The sequence below is a fragment of the Hyla sarda genome, chromosome 9 (assembly GCF_029499605.1).
Source record: "Hyla sarda isolate aHylSar1 chromosome 9, aHylSar1.hap1, whole genome shotgun sequence".
NCBI lineage: Eukaryota > Metazoa > Chordata > Amphibia > Anura > Hylidae > Hyla > Hyla sarda.
The window spans coordinates 121,603,014-121,628,718 of record NC_079197.1 but is presented as its reverse complement, the minus strand read 5'-3'; the positions used below and the strand labels follow the sequence as shown (position 1 = coordinate 121,628,718).

The 25,705-nt window shown below is 44.8% G+C and overlaps 1 protein-coding gene across 1 annotated transcript in view; it reads left to right on the top strand.

Annotated features, from left to right (window-relative positions):
- The window catches only part of F9 (coagulation factor IX), a 91,929-nt gene that overhangs the window by 59,236 nt on the left and 6,988 nt on the right, over nucleotides 1–25,705 (top strand). Inside the window, exon 6 of the mRNA XM_056538224.1 lies at nucleotides 2,846–3,072. Coding sequence (XP_056394199.1) covers nucleotides 2,846–3,072 — 227 coding nt within the window. The remainder of the gene's footprint in view (nucleotides 1–2,845; nucleotides 3,073–25,705) is intronic.

Genomic DNA, 25,705 nt, shown 5'->3' with positions numbered 1-25,705 from the left:
TGATGCTCCTTAAAACTCACCTGGGGGGCAAATAACAGATGTGGGCAATATAAAAATCACACCTGAAAGCAGATAAAAAGGAGAGCAGTTCACTTTGTCTTTGCATTGTGTGTTTGTGTGTGCCACACTAAGCATGGACAACAGAAAGAGGAGATGAGAACTGTCTGAGGACTTGAGAACCAAAATTGTGGAAAAATATCAACAATCTCAAGGTTACAAGTCGATCTCCAGAGATCTAGATTTGCCTTTGTCCACAGTACGCAAGATTATCAAGAAGTTTTCAACCCATGGCACTGTAGCTAATCTCCCTGGGCGTGGACGGAAGAGAAAAATTGATGAAAGGTGTCAAAGCAGGATAGTCCGGATGGTGGATAAGCAGCCCCAAACAAGTTCCAAAGATATTCAAGCTGTCCTGCAGGCTCAGGGAGCATCAGTGTAAGCGAGAACTATCTGTTGACATTTAAGTCAAATGAAACGCTACGGCAGGACACCCAGGAGGACCCCACTGCTGACACAGAGACATAAAAATTCAAGACTACATTTTGTCAAAATGAACTTGAGTAAGCCAAAATCCTTCTGGGAAAATGTCTTGTTGACAGATGAGACCAAGACAGAGCTTTTTGGTAAAGCACATCATTCTACTGTTTACCGAAAATGGAATGAGGCCAACAAAGAAAAGAACACAGTACCTACAGTGAAATATGGTGGAGGTTCAATGATGTTTTGGGGTTGTTTTGCCGCCTCTGGCACTGGGTGCCTTGAATGTGTGCAAGGCATCATGAAATCTGAGGATTACCAACGGATTTTGGGTCGCACTGTACAGCCCAGTGTCAGAAAGCTGGGTTTGTGTCCATCTTGGGTCTTCGGGCAGGACAATGACCCCAAACATACATCAAAAAGCACCCAGAAATGGATGGCAACAAAGCACCGGAGAGTTCTGAAGTGGCCAGCAATGAGTACAGATCTAAATCCCTTTGAACACCTGTGGAGAGATCTTCCAATAAGAGAGACCTGGAGCAGTTTGCAAAGGAAGAGTGGTCCAACATTCCGGCTGAGAGGTGTAAGAAGCTTATTGATGGTTATAGGAAGCGACTGATTTCAGTTATTTTTTCCAAAGGGTGTGCAACCAAATATTAAGTTAAGGGTGCCAATAATTTTGTCCAGACCATTTTTGGGGTTTGATGTGAGATTATGTGAAATTTGCTTTTTTTTCCTCCCTTTTTTGGTTAAGTTCCAATACACAGAAAGGGAATAAACATGTGTATAGCAAAACATGTGTTACTGCAATCCTTTTCTGTGAGAAATACTTCATTTTCTTGAAAAATTTCAGGGGTGCCATTATTTATGGCCATGACTGTAGATAGATAGATAGAGGCAAATATAGGCAATGTAGACAATTGGCTATTTGAGAAAAAAAAATTATATCAATTGTGAAGTTCTTGGTCAACTTTTACTCTGCACATGGCTTGATAAATCCTCCCCTAGATGTTTACCAAGAACCTCACAATTATTATTATTATTATTATTTTCTGAAATAGCATTTTCAAAAACGAAAGAAGCAATCTGATTGGTTGCCATGGGCAACTGGTCAACTTTTCCTCTGCACAGGTATTGATAAATCTCCCAGATCTCTTACTACTGGAACATTTTCTGTCACTAGAAGAAACAGATTTGTCTCAGGTCACGAGATGTGCAGCTCTCCACAGGGGACATCCACCTACTTTGGGGCTATCTACAGTAAGAAACTACCTACAGGGGTCTATCTGCAGGGGGGAAATATTTACTGGGGGGGGGGGCTATTTATAGGGGAAACTACCTACTGGGCCATATCTACAAAGATAAACTGCCTATTGAGGGCCTATATACAAGGGAAAAGGAGAAAGTACCTATTATTGAGACTATCTACAGGAGAAATTACTTACAGGGGGCCTATGTACAGGGGTGGGGGACTGCTTACTGGGGGCCTATATACTGGGGGAACTACCTACTGGGGGCATCTGTATACTGGGGAAACTACCTGCAACTACAGTGGTCCCTCAAGTTACAATATTAATCGGTTCCAGGACGACCATTGTATGTTGAAACCATTGTATGTTGAGACCAGAACTCTATGGAAACCTGGTAATTGGTTCTGAAGCCAACAAAATGTCATCCAAAAATAGGAAAAAGTGAAGATTAAAGAAAAATAAGTAGATAACTAATATAGATAAAGCAAATCCTTACATATAAAAGTAATAAAGATCTGCTGGGAGCTGTAAATCACTGTCTATTTCAGTGTTTCCCAAAGAGGGTGCCTCCAGCTGTTGCAAGACTACAACTCCCAGCATAGTTTTGCTGGAGGCACCCTCTATGGGAAACACTGGTCTATGTAGAGGACAGAAGCTTCTTCAGGGTCCTGTACAGGACACGCAATGCCCAAAAAAAAAAAAAAAAAAAAAGAAGTAATATGGAGCCGCCCTCACCTGATGTCCAAAGGAGCAGCTAACCCTGGTACAGGTAAAGAGTACAGAACATGTAATACCTCCCTGTACTGTAGGGGGCGATACCAGACACCAGTTAGGAATACACGGGTTTTACCAGTGAAATATCCATTCTGATTGGTCAGTTCTTCCAGCCCTTGACACATTTCACAGATTCCATAGCATTGTATGTTGAGTCTGGTTTCAAGTTACAATGGTCCAGAAAAAGACCATTGTATGTTGAAACTATTGTATGTTGAGGCCATTTTAAGTTGAGGGATCACTGTACCTTCCTTCTTACTGGAGCAACCTTTCTACCTATTGGGAAGAAATAGACCTCCATCGACTTCATTCACTCACAGATGTCTTGTTTGTTTTTTTCACAGTAAAATATCCCTGTGGAAAGGTTACTGCACCAGAAGCTATACCAAAAGATGTAACCCGTTCAATCCTCAATTTTGAAGACTATAACTCCACTTCTATTATTTACCACAACTCAACAGAAAATCTCAAATCAGATGAAGGTTCAGATGCTATTGTGCCTGAAATAGTCGATCCGAACGTTAAGATTGTTGGTGGGGAAGACAGTCTAAAGGGAGAATTTCCATGGCAGGTACAGTAACATATAAATTCATTGCAATCTTTTTTGTGGAGGAATTAGTCATATAATGGAAAGTGACGGCCAGGGGAGAAATCCAGCTAGATCTCCAGAGCCAGTTGTTCAAGGAACCAGGAGAAAGAGAATCCTGAACCCGTTTAAATAAATTTAAAGGGTACCTCTCATCAAAAAAACTTTTGATATATTATAGATTAATGTATGTAGAATAACTTTACAATTGCATGTTATTAAAAAATATGCTTCTTTCTATTTAATTTTCCACTTTGAAGAAATGACCACTAGGGGTCTCCCTACCAGTCCTGGCAGCAAGCATTTCAGACTCATGCTGGAGTCCTAAACACTACGAGCTGCCAGTCTGCTTTGTTCACAAAGGAGAACACTCAGAGCTGCCAGCCTGCTTTGTTCACAGCCTGTTTGGCTGTGAACAAAGCAGGCTGGCAGCTCTGAGTGTTTAGGACTCCAGCATGAGTCAGAAATGCTTGCTGACGGGACTGATTGGGAAAAATACAATAGAAAGAAGCATATTTTTCATTAACATGCTATTGTAAAGTTATTCAACATTCATTAATCTAAAATATATCAAAAGTTTATTTGATGAGAGGTACCCTTTAATTGGTGTAACCAAGAACCCTTGTCTCCCTGCACCACAGGCGATGCAGGCAGTGCAATTACAGTACATTGTCACATCACCTGCATTCCTCCTTACAGGGGCGGACTGACAACACTAAAAACAAGGGCCCCCTGCGAAGCTCCACCCCTGTATTTTCAACATAGAAAATCATGCTATTTTAGCACATCTCTGTGTGCTAAAATACATTAGTCATATTTAATTCCCTGTTACATAACAGCTTTGTGAAGTTGTCACATTAATGTATTAGTAACACAAAACAAAGCATGCAAAATAATAAGAAAAAGTGAGGAATGTCGGTCTGTACTGAAAAGAACTCACTTTATCATTCATTTTGCGCACAACATTGAATAGTTGTACAGGCTTTGTCTGCATACTTTCAAAAAGGGAATCAAACTTTCTTCAGATTGTGTAAATAGGAATGTCCACTGCCCTCTGGTGGGTGAATGTCAACACTACACCTATAAACCATATTACTTCCTTTGGCTTTGATTTACCTGAATATTTATCCTATGCAATACTCATTTTTATCATTCCAAGATAACAAAGAAATGTTTATACTGTAAATATATGAATAGTGTAGCAATGGTTTTAAAGCATACCCTAAACTACTACTAATTGACATTTAAATGGGACACTATATGCAATGTAAAACTGATATCTTGTCATGCTTGCAAGCCATTTGGGCTGCAACGATTAATCAATGTTATCAATGAAAGTTGACAATGCAAATCATTGTCAACAATTTACGTTATCAATGAAAATGACACAAATCTGGCTCAAGATCCTTCATAGCAATTTACAACTATGGCTCAGGCAGGAGGATGCCCTGAAAGCAGGACGAAAACACTAGAGACCTCTGGCACACAACAGAAGCTGAATGCCTCTGCTGTACTGACTGCAAAAGAAAGCCAGGGGAGCAGGTGCATGAGGAATACAAGCTGTGCAATGCCATAGGAAATGCTGCAGGACCAGTGGTGGATCCAGGGGAGGGGGGGGGGGCAACGGGGCAATTGCCCCCCCTGAGATTAATATACATTCTATATGGCTGGAGGCTGTATGTCTGTGGGGGACACTGCCTACCTGATGTGGGGGAACTATACTGCCAACCTAATGTGGGGGAACTATACTGCCCACCTAATGTGGGGGGACTATACTGCCAACCTAATGTGGGGGGACTATACTGCCAACCTAATGTGGGGGAACTGTACTGCCAACCAAATGTGGGGTAACTATACTGGCAACCTAATGTGGGGGAACTATGCTGCCAACCTTATGTGGGGGGAACTATACTGCCAATCGAATGTGGGGGGATTATACTGCCAACCTAATGTGGGGGATTTAAACTGCCAACCTAATGTGGGGGAACTATGCAGCCAACCTAATGTGGGGGGAACTATGCTGCCAACCTAATGTGGGGTTAACTTTGGTGCCAACCTAATGTGGGGGGAACTATGCTACCAACCTAATGTGGGGGAACTATACTGCCAACCTAATGTGAGGGGAACCATACTGCCAATATAATGTGGGGGGAACTATGCTGTGTAGTTAAAAGGGTAGTCCACTGCCCCAGCATTCAGAACATTTTGTTCCAAATGCTGGGTGCTGGCTGTGGGGGTCAACTCCATGCTTACTCTTTTTTACATGTCATAAACTACCATACTAGTCTAAGTTCTTCCACATAAATTGAAGAAGCGTTATATGTCTTCACTCTCTCCGCATATTTCATATGTATTTTGTACAGTATTCAGGAAGATAGTAGTAGTAGTACTTTACATAAGGTGATTGAATGTACAATAAATAATCCCTATATGTCTCCAGTCCTCATAGTGCAGTATTTATAAAGTATATATCCTCCTGATCAGGATACATACTTTCCTGCTTACTATATTATGAGGAAGATTCCTTTTTATTCTAGTCAAAAGAAAAAGGATTGACTAGAATAAGAATTGACTAGATCTAGATACTGCAGGTGAAGCGCCTGACTGTCACTCAGTTTACCCTGAAGCTGAACTCCTGTAGTACCAGAAGTGGCTTTAAGAGAAGAAGATACAAGGATTAGGTTAAACTCCAGTGGTGCTGTTGTGAGAACAGATAGAATTCCGAATTTTCGGAGTAGTAGAGAAGACATCACATATGCCTGAGAGACTGCAAGGTGGGGAAGTGCTGCACAACAGTGGTGAGTTCTGTGCGGAGTCAGTAATGGTTTATATAGTTTCTCAAAATATCTTAGCACTTAGAGAAGTGAATATTTGCTTGTTCGGCCACTCCTACTGTGCCCATAGTTCGCAACTCAGGAGCATTTTTAATCTGATGTTTTTCCTGTCCCAGTCAGGTCTATTAACCTCCAGCACCTGAGAGCCTGCACGGTGAGGAAGTGCTGCACAACAGTGGTGTGGGGAGTCAATAGTGGCATATAGTGTACATTTTCTAATCTACTGTTGTTTTTCCGGTCCTTAATAGGGCAATTATTAACTTCCAGTGATGCGGTTATGAGAACAGATAGAATTATTCAGATTCTGAATTCTATCTTCACCTAAACTATATAAACCATTACGGACTCCGCACAGAACTCACCATTGTTTTGCAGCACTTCCCCACCTTGCAGTCTCTCAGGCATGTGTGATGTCTTCTCTACTACTCTGAAAATTCGGAACTCTATCTGTTCTCACAACTGCACCACTGGAGTTTAATAAATTCCCTATTAGGGACAGTAAAACCAATAGATTAAAAAACGGAGACGCTGCTGTGAAGCTGGTCCACTGCAGGGGCTTGGAAGTTCGTTATGGCTGAAGATTCAAAAGAAACTCACTCACCGGACCTCAACAAGCCCTTCACAAGTGCAGGCATGGAAGATAGAGCTGTATATTCTTGGCCACTCATGAACACAGTGGTGCAATCAAAAGGCTTAAAGGGGTATTCCGCTGCTCAGCCTTTGGATCAAACTGTTCCAAACACTGGAGATGGTTCTAGGAGCTTGTGATGTCATAGCCCCGCCCCCTCAATGCAAGTCTATGGGAGGAAGCGTGACTGCTGTCACACCCCCTCCCATAGACTTTCATTGAGGGGGTGGGGCGTGATGTCATGAGGGGGCAGGGCTATGACGTCACAAGCTCCCCAAACTCCTGTCACGATGCCGGCTGGCAGGTAGTGGATCCTCTGTGCCAGAGAGGGATTGGCGTGGACCGTGCTAGTGGACCGGTTCTAAGCCACTACTGGTTTTCACCAGAGCCCGCCGCAAAGCGGGATGGTCTTGCTGCGGCGGTAGTGACCAGGTCGTATCCACTAGCAACGGCTCACCTCTCTGGCTGCTGAAGATAGGCGCGGTACAAGGGAGTAGGCAAAAGCAAGGTCGGACGTAGCAGAAGGTCGGGGCAGGCAGCAAGGATCGTAGTCAGGGGCAACGGCAGAAGGTCTGGAAACACAGGCAAGGAACACACAAGGAACGCTTTCACTGGCACTAAGGCAACAAGATCCGGCAAGGGAGTGCAGGGGAAGTGAGGTGATATAGGGAAGTGCACAGGTGAACACACTAATTGGGACCACTGCGCCAATCAGCGGCGCAGTGGCCCTTTAAATCGCAGAGACCCGGCGCGCGCGCGCCCTAGGGAGCGGGGCCGCGCGCGCCGGGACAGAACAGACGGAGAGCGAGTCAGGTAGGGGAGCCGGGGTGCGCATCGCGAGCGGGCGCTACCCGCATCGCGAATCGCATCCCGCCTGGCAGCGGAATCGCAGCGCCCCGGGTCAGAGGACGTGACCGGAGCGCTGCCGCGGGGAGAGTGAAGCGAGCGCTCCGGGGAGGAGCGGGGACCCGGAGCGCTCGGCATAACAGTACCCCCCCCCTTGGGTCTCCCCCTCTTCTTAGAGCCTGAGAACCTGAGGAGCAGACTTTTGTCTAGGATGTTGTCCTCAGGTTCCCAGGATCTCTCTTCAGGACCACAACCCTCCCAGTCCACTAAAAAAAAATTTTTCCCTCTGACCTTTTTGGCAGCTAAAATTTCTTTGACCGAGAAGATGTCCGAGGAGCCGGAAACAGGAGTGGGAGGAACAGATTTGGGAGAAAAATGGTTGAGGATGAGTGGTTTGAGAAGAGAGACGTGAAAGGCATTAGGGATACGAAGAGAGGGAGGAAGAAGAAGTTTATAAGAGACAGGATTAATTTGACACAAAATTTTGAAAGGACCAAGATAGCGTGGTCCCAACTTGTAGCTAGGGACACGGAAGCGGACATATTTAGCGGAGAGCCATACCTTGTCTCCAGGGGAAAAAACGGGGGGAGCTCTTCTTTTCTTATCCGCGAACTTCTTCATGCGTGATGAAGCCTGTAAGAGAGAATTTTGGGTCTCTCTCCATATGATGGAAAGGTCACGAGAAATTTCATCCACAGCGGGCAGACCAGAGGGCAAGGGAGTAGGGAGGGGGGGAAGAGGGTGACGGCCGTACACCACGAAAAATGGGGATTTGGAGGAAGACTCAGAGACCCTGAAGTTATACGAGAATTCGGCCCATGGGAGGAGATCTGCCCAGTCATCCTGGCGGGAGGAAACAAAATGTCGCAAATAATCACCCAAGATCTGGTTAATCCTTTCTACTTGTCCATTGGACTGGGGATGATATGCAGAAGAAAAATTTAATTTAATCTTGAGTTGTTTACAGAGAGCCCTCCAGAATTTAGACACGAATTGGACGCCTCTATCCGAGACAATCTGCGTAGGCAACCCGTGAAGACGAAAAATGTGTACAAAAAATTGTTTAGCCAACTGAGGCGCAGAAGGAAGACCAGGAAGAGGGATGAAATGTGCCATTTTGGAGAATCGATCAACGACCACCCAAATAACAGTGTTGCCACGGGAAGGGGGTAAATCAGTAATAAAATCCATACCAATCAGAGACCAAGGCTGTTCGGGGACAGGCAGAGGATGAAGAAAACCAGCGGGCTTCTGGCGAGGAGTCTTATCCCGGGCACAGATAGTGCAGGCTCGCACAAAGTCCACAACATCCGTCTCCAGAGTCGGCCACCAATAGAAGCGGGAGATGAGTTGCACAGATTTCTTGATACCCGCATGGCCTGCGAGATGGGAGGAGTGACCCCATTTGAGGATTCCGAGGCGTTGGCGAGGAGAAACAAAGGTCTTTCCTGGAGGAGTCTGCCTGATGGAGGCAGGAGAAGTGGAGATCAGGCAGTCAGGTGGAATGATGTGTTGCGGAGAGAGTTCAACTTCTGAGGCATCCGAGGAACGAGAGAGAGCATCGGCCCTAATGTTCTTATCGGCAGGACGAAAGTGAATCTCAAAATTAAATCGGGCAAAGAACAGAGACCACCGGGCCTGGCGAGGATTCAGCCGTTGGGCAGACTGGAGGTAGGAGAGGTTCTTGTGGTCGGTGTAGATAATAACAGGAGAACTTGATCCTTCCAATAGATGCCTCCATTCCTCAAGTGCTAATTTAATGGCTAGAAGCTCTCGATCCCCGATGGAGTAGTTACTCTCCGCTGGAGAGAAGGTCCTAGAGAAAAAACCACAAGTGACAGCATGCCCGGAAGAATTTTTTTGTAGAAGAACAGCTCCAGCTCCCACTGAGGAGGCATCAACCTCCAATAGGAAGGGTTTGGAAGGGTCAGGTCTGGAGAGGACGGGAGCCGAAGAAAAGGCAGACTTGAGTCGTTTAAAGGCGTCTTCTGCTTGAGGAGGCCAGGACTTGGGATCAGCATTTTTTTTGGTTAAAGCCACGATAGGAGCCACAATGGTAGAAAAATGTGGAATAAATTGCCTGTAATAATTGGCGAACCCCAAAAAGCGTTGGATAGCACGGAGTCCGGAGGGGCGTGGCCAATCTAAGACGGCAGAGAGTTTGTCTGGATCCATCTGTAGTCCCTGGCCAGAGACCAAATATCCTAGAAAAGGAAGAGATTGGCATTCAAACAGACATTTCTCAATTTTGGCATAGAGTTGGTTGTCACGAAGTCTCTGAAGAACCATACGGACATGCTGGCGGTGTTCTTCTAGATTGGCAGAAAAAATTAGGATATCGTCCAGATATACAACAACACAGGAGTATAACAGATCACGAAAAATTTCATTGACAAAGTCTTGGAAGACGGCAGGGGCGTTGCACAGTCCAAAGGGCATGACCAGATACTCAAAGTGTCCATCTCTGGTGTTAAATGCCGTTTTCCACTCGTCCCCCTCTCTGATGCGGATGAGGTTATAGGCGCCTCTTAAGTCCAATTTAGTGAAGATGTGGGCACCTTGGAGGCGATCAAAGAGTTCAGAGATGAGGGGTAAGGGGTAGCGGTTCTTAACCGTGATTTTATTAAGACCGCGGTAGTCAATGCAAGGACGTAGGGAGCCATCTTTTTTGGACACAAAGAAAAATCCGGCTCCGGCAGGAGAGGAGGATTTACGGATAAAGCCCTTTTTTAGATTCTCCTGGACGTATTCGGACATGGCAAGAGTCTCTGGGGCAGAGAGAGGATAAATTCTGCCCCGGGGTGGAGTAGTGCCCGGGAGAAGGTCGATAGGGCAATCATAAGGCCTGTGAGGAGGTAGAGTCTCAGCTTGTTTTTTGCAGAAAACATCCGCGAAGTCCATATAGGCCTTAGGGAGACCGGTTACTGGAGGAACCACAGAGTTACGGCAAGGGTTACTGGGAACCGGTTTTAGACAGTTCTTGGAACAAGAGGACCCCCAACTCTTGATCTCCCCAGTGGACCAATCCAGGGTAGGGGAATGAAGTTGAAGCCAGGGAAGTCCAAGGAGAATTTCCGAGGTGCAATTGGGGAGGACCAAAAGTTCAATCCTCTCATGATGAGATCCGATGCTCATAAGAAGGGGCTCCGTGCGGAAACGTATGGTACAGTCCAATCTTTCATTATTTACACAATTGATGTAGAGGGGTCTGGCGAGACTGGTCACCGGGATGTTGAACCTGTTGACGAGAGAGGCCAAAATAAAATTTCCTGCAGATCCAGAGTCCAAGAAGGCCACTGTAGAGAAGGAGAAGGCAGAGGCAGACATCCGCACAGGCACAGTAAGACGTGGAGAAGCAGAGTAGACATCAAGGACTGTCTCACTTTTGTGCGGAGTCAGCGTACGTCTTTCCAGGCGGGGAGGACGGATAGGACAATCTCTCAGGAAGTGTTCGGTACTAGCACAGTACAGGCAGAGGTTCTCCATACGGCGTCGTGTCCTCTCTTGAGGTGTCAGGCGAGACCGGTCGACCTGCATAGCCTCCACGGCGGGAGGCACAGGAACAGATTGCAGGGGACCAGAGGAGAGAGGAGCCGAGGAGAAGAAACGCCTCGTGCGAACAGAGTCCATATCTTGGCGGAGTTCCTGACGCCTTTCGGAAAAACGCATGTCAATGCGAGTGGCTAGGTGAATAAGTTCATGTAGATTAGCAGGAATTTCTCGTGCGGCCAGAACATCTTTAATGTTGCTGGATAGGCCTTTTTTGAAGGTCGCGCAGAGGGCCTCATTATTCCAGGACAATTCTGAAGCAAGAGTACGGAATTGTACGGCATACTCGCCAACGGAAGAATTACCCTGGACCAGGTTCAACAGGGCAGTCTCAGCAGAAGAGGCTCGGGCAGGTTCCTCAAAGACACTTCGGATTTCCGAGAAGAAGGAGTGTACAGAGGCAGTGACGGGGTCATTGCGGTCCCAGAGCGGTGTGGCCCATGACAGGGCTTTTCCGGACAGAAGGCTGACTACGAAAGCCACCTTAGACCTTTCAGTGGGAAACAGGTCCGACATCATCTCCAGATGCAGGGAACATTGGGAAAGAAAGCCACGGCAAAACTTAGAGTCCCCATCAAATTTATCCGGCAAGGATAAGCGTATCCCAGGAGCGGCCACTCGCTGCGGAGGAGGTGCAGGAGCTGGCGGAGGAGATGACTGCTGAAGCTGTGGTAGTAACTGTTGTAGCATAACGGTCAGTTGAGACAGCTGTTGGCCTTGTTGCGCTATCTGTTGTGACTGCTGGGCGACCACCGTGGTGAGGTCAGCGACAACTGGCAGAGGAACTTCAGCGGGATCCATGGCCGGATCTACTGTCACGATGCCGGCTGGCAGGTAGTGGATCCTCTGTGCCAGAGAGGGATTGGCGTGGACCGTGCTAGTGGACCGGTTCTAAGCCACTACTGGTTTTCACCAGAGCCCGCCGCAAAGCGGGATGGTCTTGCTGCGGCGGTAGTGACCAGGTCGTATCCACTAGCAACGGCTCACCTCTCTGGCTGCTGAAGATAGGCGCGGTACAAGGGAGTAGGCAAAAGCAAGGTCGGACGTAGCAGAAGGTCGGGGCAGGCAGCAAGGATCGTAGTCAGGGGCAACGGCAGAAGGTCTGGAAACACAGGCAAGGAACACACAAGGAACGCTTTCACTGGCACTAAGGCAACAAGATCCGGCAAGGGAGTGCAGGGGAAGTGAGGTGATATAGGGAAGTGCACAGGTGAACACACTAATTGGGACCACTGCGCCAATCAGCGGCGCAGTGGCCCTTTAAATCGCAGAGACCCGGCGCGCGCGCGCCCTAGGGAGCGGGGCCGCGTGCGCCGGGACAGAACAGACGGAGAGCGAGTCAGGTAGGGGAGCCGGGGTGCGCATCGCGAGCGGGCGCTACCCGCATCGCGAATCGCATCCCGGCTGGCAGCGGAATCGCAGCGCCCCGGGTCAGAGGACGTGACCGGAGCGCTGCCGCGGGGAGAGTGAAGCGAGCGCTCCGGGGAGGAGCGGGGACCCGGAGCGCTCGGCGTAACAACTCCATTGTTCTGGCTTTAGGTCCTGATAATGTTCGCCCCTTTGGGTAACTGATGGGTCTGAGAGCATTACAGTAACTGGTCCCCTTTGTTCAAGGAGTCTGTCAACCATATAGTAAGCGCTGTTCTGGTGCCGACATTGACAGCCGGGGGCCGGGACAGGTGAGTTACTTGGGATGCGATTCGCGAGCGGGCGCGTCCCGCTATGCGAATCGCATCCCCGCCGGCAATGTCAGTGCAGCGCTCCCGGTCAGCGGGTCTGACCGGGGTGCTGCAGAGAGAGGAACGTCGCGAGCGCTCCGGGGAGGAGCAGGGACCCGGAGTGCTCGGCGTAACACAGCTGATGCTGATCCTTTAACATCATTGATACTTGACTCTCTCCTTGACTCTGGTCGCAGCAGTGAAGAGGACACAAAGGGACAACATGTGGAGGAGGATGTACAAAACTAAGCAACAAGTCCTATTTTGCTGAAAAGCCTCTTTGTACGGTTGGTAACCCTTTGGGTTGGTGGAAAAGTAAAAAGGAAAATAATCCTACTTTGGCAAAACTAGCAAGATCCCCCCTATTACCCCATAAACATACACAAAGAGGAAACCAATTTTTTTTTGAAAACCAGTGCTCTTGGGTTGACACCTTGCTTCAACCTCTGGTCCCCTCCATACCTGGCTATATCCAGGATACTAAGCATTTATTATCTAGTGTAGACACACTTACTTGGGAGGGTGACTATTCTTGGATTTCAGCAGACGTCACTTCGTTATATTCAGTCATTCCTCACGATCTTGCTATTCTAGCACTTAGGTGGTTTCTCTTCGTTTATTCTTCCTATCCGTCCTCTCTTTGCCATTTTTCGGAACTTACTGTCACATATCTTCTCCATCACAACTATTTCATGTTTGATGGGGCTTTTTTTTTCTACAGACCACTGGTGCTTCTATGGGGGCTGATCTCAACACCAACACATGCAACCTTTGTTTCACTGTTACTCATCACTCTCACTCTGTTTCCTTTCTTGACCTGAATATTCGGGGTGACGTCTAAAATAAAAAGGTATTTACTAGTACATTCTGCAAAAGCCCGGCTGTCAACTCCATCCTCCATGCCCGGTCATGTCACCCACCGCATGTCACTAGTGTTGAGCGGCATAGGCCATATTCGAATTCGCGAATATTCGCGAATATATGGACGAATATTCGTCATATTCGCGAATATTCGCATATTCGTAATATTCTCGTTTTATTTTCGCATATGCGAATATTCGCGTGTGCGAAAATTAACATATGCGAAAATTTGCATATACAAAAATTAGCATAAGTGAAAATTCGCATATGTGAACATCAGCATATGCAAATATTCGCATATGCGAAAATTCGCACACCAGTCTGACACAGTAGTATTAGAGCCTTCTTACACCATATAAGCTGGAAGCAGAGAGGGATGATCACTGTGATGTGTACTGTGGAAGAAAAAACAAAAAATGAATATTCGTAATTACGAATATATAGCGCTATATTCGCGAATATTTGCGAATTCGCGAATATGCGATATTCGCGAATAAAATTCGAATTGCGAATATTCGCGAGCAACACTACATGTCACTCGTAACCTGCCGGTGGGTGAGATGATCCGGTCACGCAGGAACTGTACCACTCAGGAAGATTTCCTCCGGGAAGCTGAGAGTGTTCACTCTCGACTCAGTGCTCGAGGTTATCCCAAATGGTCATTGGACAGGGCCGTTGGAATTGCCCTCTCCAAGAGCCGCACTGACCTCTTGAACAGCTCCCGTAAACCCAAATTCAAACAGGAACCCTCACCAGTTGTTTTCTCTACTGCCTATAGTGCAGAATTTAAAGAGTATCTGCAATATTGTACGAAAACATACGCGGATCGTATCAGCCGTATCTAAACATTGGGCAGATTTTCACTCACAGAGATTTTCGTCCCCGAGATGTACTGCTATAGAACGAGTTCATATACCTAGGCGAGGCGGCAACCATAAACAAAAACTTTTAAATAGAGAAGTTTTCTGGATTTTAAAGTTAGCCACCCGGGTTCCACATGGCATGAACAGACGCCAGGACGTTATTTTACATTATTGATTGATTTATTTAATTTGACTTTATTCGGTCATGTTCCTTGCTTCTGTTCACACCATGTGTTTTTCATCATTTTCAGCATGTTTTTCATCCAATGTTTTTTCTAATTGTATATTAGGAGAGTGTCTCTTTTTCCTGTCATTCCTGTGTCTATGTGCCCTTTCTACATTTATATTTATTGATCTGATATTTATTCTCATTTATATAGAATGGAGCTATTATGTTTCTCTTAGAATTGATTATCTTGGTAGGGGTTAATTCCCACGCTCTCACATGATTTGTTTCAGTCTGGGATTGCCCCACCTATAAAACCTTGTGAGTATTTGCAACAAGTTGTATGACTAAGAGCGCAGTGTTTGGCTCTTGAAACGCGTTACTTCTGTCTTTGTTTCCTGTGGTGCCAATAAAACCTAGTTTTTATCTGCAAGAGCTGGATCATCTCTTCTTTCAAATATTTTTTTTTATATATTTAATCAGTCCCCTGCCCCTTAATCAGTCACCTGCCCCCCTTAATCAGATGCAGTATAGTTCCCCCACATTAGGTACAGTATAGTTCCCCACATTAGGTACAGTATAGTTCCCCCACATTAGGTGCAGTATAGTTCCCCCACATTAGGTGCAGTATAGTTCCCCCACATTAGGTGCCATATAGTTCCCCACATTAGGTGCAGTATAGTTACCCCACATTAGGTGCAGTATAGTTCCCTCCACATTAGGTGCAGTATAGCTCTCCACATTAGGTTGGCAGTATAGTTCCCCACATTAGGTGCAGTATAGTTCCCCACATTATGTGCAGTATAGTTCCCCACATTAGGTGCAGTACAGTTCGCTTACATTAGGTGCAGTACAGTTCACCCACATTAGGTACACAATACAGTTCCCCCACATTAGGTACACAATACAGTTCCCCCACATTAGGTGCAGTATAGCTCTCCACATTAGGTTGGCAGTATATTTCCCCCACATAAGATGCAGTATAGTTCCCCACATTAGGTGCAGTATAGTTCCACACATTAGGTGCAGTATAGTTCCCCACATTAGGTGCAGTATAGTTCTCCACATTAGGTGCAGTATAGTTCCCCACATTAGGTGCAGTATAGTTCTCCACATTAGGTACACAATACAGTTCCCCCACATTAGGTACACAATACAGTTCCCCCACATTAGGTGCAGTATAGCTCTCCACATTAGGTTGGCAGTATATTTCCCCCACATAAGGTGCAGTATAGTTCCCCACATTAGGTGCAGTATAGTTCCACACATTAGGTGCAGTATAGTTCCCCACATTAGGTGCAGTATAGTTCTCCACATTAGGTGCAGTATAGTTCCCCACATTAGGTGCAGTATAGTTCTCCACATTAGGTGCAGTACAGTTCACCCACATTAGGTGCAGTACAGTTCACCCACATTAGGTACGCAATACAGTTCCCCCACATTAGGCACACAATACAGTTCCCCCACATTAGGGGCAGTACAGTTCCCCCACATTAGGGGCAGTACAGTTCCCCCACATTAGGGGCAGTACAGTTCCCCCACATTAGGGGCAGTATAGTTACCCCACATTAGGTGCTTTATAGTTCCCCACATTAGGTGCAGTATAGCTCTCCACATTAGGTGCAGTATAGCTCTCCACATTAGGTGCAGTATCGTTCATCCACATTAGGTGCCATATAGTTCCCTACATTAGGTGCAGTATAGTTCTCCACATTAGGTGCAGTATAGCTCTCGTCATTAAGTTGGCAATATAGTTCCCCAGATTAGGTGCAGTATGTTCCCCCACAGACATACAGCCTCCAGCCATATACAGTGTATGGCTGGAGGCTGTATGTATGTCTGTATGTCACTTCAGTGTTCCGACCACTGCTCCGGGGTCACGATCTACTGCTATGGTCTATAGACCATAGCAGTAGGTCCTGGGACCAGAAGATTGGTGGTTGGAACACTGAAGATGACGTACAACATACAGGTAACTTACCATGTGCGCGCATCCTCTTCCTCGCTGCTCCACTCTGCTGTCGTCAGTGACGTCCCTGCATGCCCTATCTCTCCCGGCAGCCCCTGCATTTTTAGTTAAAGCGGGGGGGGGGGGGGCGTCGCAGAGAGGTAATGAAACATCCTTGTATCCCGAAAAGATCTTTCAGGACACAGGGATGTCCAGAATGTGACAGTAATGGGGGCCCCTGCGGGCTGCTTAGTGGCGGCCGCGGATCCCCCCCCCCGGATTCAGGGCTTGATTGGGGTGTGCCCAGGCACACGTTACACTGCGAGCTGTGTTGGCCGCCCAGTGTCCCTGTTGCTATGGCGCCCTGTGCGGCCGCACAACTCGCACATCCCTAAGGCCGGCCCTGGATCCTGGCAGTCCTCTAGCACTGTGAACCACCCTGGACACAACTCTTGGCTTTAGCTAATAGATATGGCCCTGTTTAGGAAATGTAGATCCCTTTTCAATGGCTTAAGCACCAAGTGTTAGATAAGGCGCCAAGGGTAAGTTCAAGTAAATTACTTCTATATAAAAATCTTAATTCTTCCAGTACTTATAAGCTGCTTTATGCTCCCCAGAAAGTTATTTTCTTTTTGAATTTCTTTTCTGTCTGACCACAGTGCTCTCTGCTGAAACCTCTGTCTATGTCAGGAACTGTCCAGGAGCAAATCCCCATAGCAAACCTATCCTGCTCTGGACAATTCCTGACATGGACAGAGGTGTCAGCAGAGAGCACTGTGGTCAGACAGAAAATAAATTAAAAAAAGAAAATAACTTTCTATTGAGCCTACAGCAGCTAATAAGTACTGGAAGGATTAAGAGTTTTTAATAGAAATCATTTACAAATCTGTTTAACTTTCTGGCACCAGTTGATTTAAAAAAAAAATAGTTTTCCACCAGGGTACCCCTTTAAGCCATATGGCTTACACAGTAAGGGGTACACAGTAAAACCTGAAAGGTTGCACAACTCTAAGGCTGGCCCTGTCTGGACCTCCCACAATTACCATGGGCCTATATTATACTTAAATGGGCACTCTCGTTAAAAATTTTTTTGCTATTGCACTCCTTATGGTAAATAAAAAATATTTCTAATATACTTTGTTTAAAAAAATGAAGTTTTCTTTGTTTTATTTGTGCTTAAAAAAGCTCAAGAGCACATTTTCCCCCATCTCATACACAGACTTTGGACCAAAGTGCAGCCTGGAGTGCTGAGGGTGTGTGTGTCCAACCAACAGCATATGGCAGTTAAGTGTGAGAGGAGCTATAATTGGATGAGGTTGGACCCACCCCCCTCAGCACTCCAGACAGCACTTCCTGTGTTTGGGCTTCGGTCCAAAGTCTGTGTATGAGTTGGGGGAAAATGTGCTCTTGAGCTTGTGCTCTTGTATCATTGTGAATACAATGATTTGTTTTCCACTTTTTTCCTCGATAGTCTGTATAGGGTAAAGGTCAATAGGGAATATGTGATTAATGTTTAGTGATTAGCATATAATGTATTCTGAAAGCCATTAGACCCTTTTACTTTTTCCACATTTTTTATATCTTGCATATAGAGCTAAATTTCTGGTGTCGTAGTAAATTTTCATGGGAAATTTTAGTATTTGCTTTTTAATAAATTTGCAAACATTTTAAACCTTCTGTTTCAAAATGGGGTTGCTGGGTGTTAAAAGATTTTAAACCCACCCCTGTAGGAAGGGGTTAATTAAAACATTTCTCATAGGTTATTCTAGAAAAAAAATCATTATAGATTTAAAGAGAAAGTGTTGTGTATATTTTTCCCTGATTAGAGTCAGATACGTAATTTTTTTCTTTTTTGTGATCAGTTTCTATTTAAAAAAATCTAACTGTTTTTTATTTCCTTTTTTCTACATTATTATGGGTTGATTTCTTGCCTCACCTGTTTTTAACAGAATTTAGACATATGCTTTACAGAAGAACCCATAAATGATAATAAACTAAAACTGTCCTATTTAGATGAATATAAAAAGACGCTGCTCTGTGAACTATTCCAAGGTCATTCTCAGGCGGAGGGGATGCTGATCTCTGCTGTGAATGACAGTGGTTTCAGTGTTATCTATGTATTTGTGCCACCGTTTACTGTACTCCTTGTCTGCTCTGAGAAGAAAGTTATTACTAGGAAATTATATATACAGAACAGGAAGTCTCAACCCAGCTTTAGCCCTAGTGGGCAAAATGGAAACTGTAAGGTTTCAAGCTTATTTTAAAATATACCGTATTTTTTGCCGTATAAGACGCACTTTTTCTTCCCCGAAACTGGGGGGAAAAAGTCGGTGCGTCTTATACGGCGAATACACCCCTATCGCGGCGGTCCCTGTGGCAATCAACGGCCGGGACCCGCGGCTAATACGGGACATCACCGATCGCGGTGATGCCCTGTATTAACCCTTCAGACGCGGCAATCAAAGCTGACCGCCGCGTCTGAAAGGAAAGTGACACTAACCCGGCTGTTCAGTCGGGCTGTTCGGGACACCCGCGATTTCAGCGCGGCGGTCCCGAACAGCCCGACTGAATAGCCGGGTTAGTGCTTACAGGACACCGGGGGGACCTTACCTGTCTCCTCGGTGTCTTCTCCGTTCAGGGCTCTCCTTCCTCGTCATCACGTCGTCGTGTACGTGCGTCGGCGCGCGTAACGACGTGATGACGGCGACGGAGAGCGAGGATACCCGGCCGGCAGCAAAGACGTTCAGCAGCAGGCCGGCAGCAGAGCGACGGGGACACGGCGACAGCGATGGAGCGACATCCAGGGCAGCGGTGACGGGTCCGGAGCGGCGGGGACAGGTGAGTATTACCTCCTATGCAGTGGTCTTCAATCTGCGGACCTCCAGATGTTGCAAAACTACAACTCCCAGCATGCCCGGACAGCCAACGGCTGTCCGGGCATGCTGGGAGTTGTAGTTTTGCAACATCTGGAGGTCCGCAGGTTGAAGACCACTATTTGGTTCAAAATCTTTAATTTTTTAGATTTTGCACCTAAAAATAGGGTGCGTCTTATACGCCGGTGCGTCCTATAGGGCGAAAAATACGGTAGATAGTAAAAGGGAAAAAAATGTAAAAAAAATCTTAAAAAACTTGATTTAAACAACGGCTTATTTTTTGATAACACATTATTTTTTAAAATAGCTATATATGAGACAAAAATGTGATCGTTTATGAAAGTAAATACATTTTCTATGCAGGGAGTATGTGTCTTCATGTAGCAGGAGGGACATTTTTTTTAGCTTTTTCCACTTGCTGTTTTGACTTGACAGTGTTATGTCTCTCAGTGGAAGCTATTTAGGGAGATTATTACCTATTTATAAATATTTTGGCTCAAGCACTTTCTATGTTTTTACTTTCACACCACTGACAATTTGGCAGCAATTTAAGAACTGTACACTTATGGAAGAATGTGCTGTAGCAGCTGGCACCATTTCTGCATCCTAAACGTTCATATTTGAATTCAGCCTTGTATAAATGAAAGTATATGTAAAATTACATAAAAAACCATGTGGTTTTTAACAAAAAAAAAATAAAAAAAAATATATATATATATAAATGGATATAGGCAGCACACCAAAATGGGTGAAAAAAGTAAGTGCTTTTATTCCAAGGAAAATTGACAACGTTTCAGCGATCTCTCACCGCCATTTTCAAGTGATTTACAAGTGATACAAGCGGGGTTAAATACCTCCCCAAATCAGTGACATCATCAACATTTACATATCATGTGACATCTGACATGTTATAAACAAAGTATAAACTATACAAACCAATAAATATAAACATGATCAATTTAGTGTATTCTATACTGTGGTACACAGTATAGAATACCACAGTATAGAATACACTAAATTGATCATGTTTATATTTATTGGTTTGTATAGTTTATACTTTGTTTATAACATGTCAGATGTCACATGATATGTAAATGTTGATGATGTCACTGATTTGGGGAGGTATTTAACCCCGCTTGTATCACTTGTAAATCACTTGAAAATGGCAGTGAGAGATCGCTGAAACGTTGTCAATTTTCCTTGGAATAAAAGCACTTACTTTTTTCACCCATTTTTGTGTGCTGCCTATATCCATTTATATCTAAAGAGGACCGGAGCACCGAGGTTCAAGGGCTTGCACCCAATCACCTGGATACGAGGAGGTGCTGCTTTATATGATAATTATTATATATATATATATATATATATATATATATATATATATATTCACATTGATATGAATGGGAAATATTTAAAAATCTGCACTGAAATAGAAGTGCAGAAAAAAGAAGTGATGTGTCAGTTTTCAGTACAGACACCCATGGAAGCTCCTGTTAATCCTAAAAAGTTTCATGAAAAAACACATCACAATCAGCACCAAAAACACACAGCAAATTCTGTGCAAATTTTAAGGTGGGTTTTACAGAGTGGTTTTTGCCTGTGTGAACATATCCTAAGGTCCTATTGTAATGTCCATTTGTATTTAGCATTTTTCTGCTTTGGGTCCTGTTGAGACATTAGGTTTGTGTCTGAACAGTTTCTGTGTTTATTCTCCCTGGTTTAGGAAGAGTTAACCCTTCAGCACTGAGAGAATATATAAGGCATCTTCAGGTGCTGCTCTGGGCTGGTAGTTACACCTGTTAGGCTGGGTCCACACTACGTTTTGTCCCATACGGGAGCGCATACGGCAGGGGGGAGCTAAAAGCTCGCGCTCCCATATGTGACCGTATGCGCTCCCGTATGCCATTCACTTCAATGAGCCGACCGGCGTGAAACGTTCGGTCCGGTCGGCTCATTTTTGCGCCGTATGCGCTTTTACAACCGGACCTAAAACCGTGGTTGACCACAGTTTTAGGTCCGGTTGTAAAAGCGCATACGGCGCAAAAATGAGCTGACCGGACCGAACGTTTCACTCCGGTCGGCTCATTGAAGTGAATGGCATACGGGAGCGCATACGGTCACATACGGGAGCGCGAGCTTTTAGCTCCCCCCTGCCGTATGCGCTCCCGTATGGGACAAAACGTAGTGTGGACCCAGCCTTACTCTGACCATGTTTGCATTATGTTCACTATGTCTGTCTGAGCACATACAAGGTGGGCCATTTATATGGGTACACCTTAATAAAATGGGAATGGTTGGTGATATTAACTTCCTGTTTGTGGCACATTAGTAGATGTGAGGGGGGAAACTCTTCAAGATGGGTGGTGACCATGGCGGCCATTTTGAAGTCGGCCATTTTGAATCCAACTTTTGTTTTTTCAATAGGAAGAGGGTCATGTGACACATCAAACTTATTGGGAATTTCACAAGAAAAACAATGATGTGCTTGGTTTTAACGTAACTTTATTCTTTCATGAGTTATTAACAAGTTTCTGACCACTTATAAAATGTGTTCAATGTGCTGCCCATTGTGTTGGATTGTCAAAGCAACCCTCTTCTCCTACTCTTCACACACTGATAGCAACACCACAGGAGAAATGCTAGCACAGGCTTCCAGTATCCGTAGTTTCAGGTGCTGCACATCTCGTATCTTCACAGCATAGACAATTGCCTTCAGATGACCCCAAAGATAAAAGTCTAAGGGGGTCAGATCGGGAGACCTTGGGGGCCATTCAACTGGCCCACGATGACCAATCCACTTTCCAGGAAGCTGTTCATCTAGGAATGCTCGGACCTGACACCCATAATGTGGTGGTGCACCATCTTGCTGGAAAAACTCAGGGAACGTGCCAGTTTCAGTGCATAAAGAGGGAAACACATCATCATGTAGCAATTTTCGCATATCCAGTGGCCTTGAGGTTTCCATTGATGAAGAATGGCCCCGCTATCTTTGTACCCCATGGTGAAGTTTGTTAACTTCACCATTCACATAAAAGTTTGCCTCATCACTGAGCAAAATCTTCTGCGTAAACTGAGGGTCCTGTTCCAATTTTTGTTTTGCCCATTCTGCAGCACCTGAAACTACGGATACTGGAAGCCTGTGCTAGCATTTCTCCTGCGGTGTTGCTATCAGTGTGTGAAGAGTGGGAGAAGAGGGTTGCATTGACAATCCAACACAATGGGCAGCACATTGAACACATTTTATAAGTGGTCAGAAACTTGTAAATAACTCATGAAAGAATAAAGTTACGTTAAAACCCAATAAGTTTGATGTGTCACCTGACCCTCTTCCTATTGAAAAAACTAAAGTTGGATTCAAAATGGCTGACTTCAAAATGGCCGCCATTGTCACCACACATCTTGAAAAGTTTCCCCCTCACATATACTAATGTGCCACAAACAGGAAGTAAATATCACCAACCATTCCCATATTATTAAGGTGTATCCATATAAATGGCCCACCCTGTACATCCTGCGTTTTAACCATGGTTATCTGTCCTGATTGATATATAGATTTTAACCTGCTTTGTTTTTGTACCTTTGTTGGGTTTTAGTATTCTTGTATTGTTTGTTCTGCTTTGTGTTGTCTAGTCCATGTTCACACTGTGCGTTTGTCAGCCCTGTTTTGACCTTGTTTGATCCTGGATCTCCTAGGATAGAATCCTGTTCTAAGCCTTGTGCTAATTTGTCTATCTAGGAGTGAGTTTTGTGTCTGTACCTGTGTTTAGATGTATTGGATGTCCCTCCATTTTGAAGTGGGGTGTCCAATGTGTTCCTTGTTGTAAGTCCAGTGGGAACAGTGCCCCTGATTTCCTGACCCATTTAGTGTTCTGACATTCAGTTAACCTGTTCATCCCCTGCATCTCCTGGTTTTGTCTGCTGTATACTTATCCTCATATCTTGTCTTGTTCATATTTTCATATCTGCCGTTAATCTTGATCCTGGTTCTTGATCTGTTTGTTAGTATGCTATATCCTGCTTGGTATATCTGTTTGTAGCTTTGTAGTATTCTCGTTCTGTTCCTAATTTGTTTCCCGAAATGTACAGTTTGTTGTGTTTGACTCTTATGCCCATGCACTTTAGTGCAGGAAGGGACCAGCGCCCAGTTGTCATTCACCGCTAGGGTGTCTAGGCAAGTTTGCTGGGAGAGTGGTCTTAGGGAGAGTAAGGGCTCACTTACTCCCAGTTCACTTTTCGGTAATGTGAAAAATGGTGTAGCATTTAGACTGCCAAGACCCATACAGCCCTTATTAGCAACCCAATGTCCCTCTTCCTCCTCCTCCAGGATCCAATTATATTAACAGGTTGCCCCACCATTGCATTTTACACCAGCAATGGTTCTGCCACCCAATTGCAGATAGATAGGTCATAGATAAATAGATAGATAGATGTCCCTAAAGTAAGTTCAGAGGTAGTAACTGCCCCCTTGGTGTTTTAGGGGACCATAAGCCCCTCTGCCTCATAAATCAAGCACTCGGTGCCAGACTTTTTCATTATTAATCATTACATCAGTGTTGGGTTCCTTTTTACTGCTGTTAATCTTTTTATTTATTTATTTTGGACAGAACATTTTGCTCATTCTCAGGATTGAACATTAGCTGAGATTATTCACTGTTGTTACCTCTTGTTCCCACATTGCTATTTTTATTCATATTGATCTTTTTGGATTTGTACATTACCTTTATTTTCCAGTCTTTGAATACACTTTTATTATCCTGTAGATGATAATTTTTTTCTGTGATGGTAATCATATCTCCCATATTTCCCATCATTTCATACTAGTTACCATGACTATAGTTTAGAATTAGTCCATAAAAAATGTGTTTTTGCATTTTCTTTAATTCATTATATCCAGTATCAAATGACCAACATGCAAGCCATCTGCAGATTACTATGCTCTACAGACATATATCAAACATATACATTTCTATCGTATCTGCAGGATGTGCAGCCATAAATTAAAATAAATAAAGCTGCCATACATTCTTTATTGAAAAAAATTATCATTTACATTTTAATAAATAAAATTTTATACATTGAATTTCAAGATTTTATCTTTTTCTTACACACCCCTCCCCTACCCTCACCTTTCTCCCCCATGACATATATCCCTTACTGGGTGGACGGGTGCCATACATGCTAGATAACTGTTGGTCAAGCCTGAAAATCGTTAATGGAGCGACAAATCGCCACAAAAAATCAAACATGGTGGCCTCAGACTGCAGATGTCAGTGGAGATAAGAACTGGCTGTTGGATTTCAAATGCTCAATCCCATTGTTCTTGAGGAAATAAGTCAACACCAGAGAAGTTCAGTATTGTATTCCACCCCCTTTCCTTGTTAAAAACACATGCACATTTGGCCAAGCGTGCATGTTTAAACATCAGTGGGGTGAGATAGCTTTTGGCAGAAAAACCATTAGACAGCTGTCTAAATGAATGGACAACTTTAGGCCTAAAGGCAATGTGTCATCAGACCATGAACTATTGTTTAAATGGGCACTGTCAGTGTCAGATACAAAAACTTTTTATATGTTGTTCATGTTGGCAAAACGTTAACCTTTCTAATAAACTTCACAAGAAAATGTTCTTTCTTTCTTATAAAATCATCATGGCTTTGTCCAAGCTGGAATGGGCACTGTCAGATCAAAAAAACTTTGATATCTTTTTAATGATTAAAATTGAAGACTATTTCTAATTTGCTTCATAATTTTTTTTTATATTTAATAAATAAAATGGGCCCTGAAAATCCCACCACTTGGGGTCCCCATACCTAGTGGGACACCAACAAGTCCCCCAGCAGCGTTTGCCCAAGAGATAACTCATGGACAAGGCTGCAAGAGATCACACCCCTCCCTCCATAAAACCCAGACCCACCACCGGTCGCACATCATGGGAGCAGGTAAGATGACTCTGAGCCCCCTAGCCCCTCTGCCACCAAAGCTCTGCCCCTCGACTGTCAAAGTCCGGCCTAGGCTGCCGAAGCCCCTTCCTGGTCTCTGAAGCCCTGCCCCGGTGCCAAAATAACGTAGAATATGGCCATAGATATGAACACCACCAGGGCTGCAATCAGAAATTTTGGGTCCCCTTACACGGCATTATAATGCCCCCTGACATGGCCCCACACATTATAATACCCCTGACATTTGGCCACACATGATAATCCCCCCTGACATGGCCCCACACGTAATGCCCCCTGACATGGCCCCACCCATGATAGTGCCCCCTGACATGGCCCCACACATTATAAAGTCCCCTGACATGGCCTGCAGGAACGCGTGGGGACTGAGTTCCT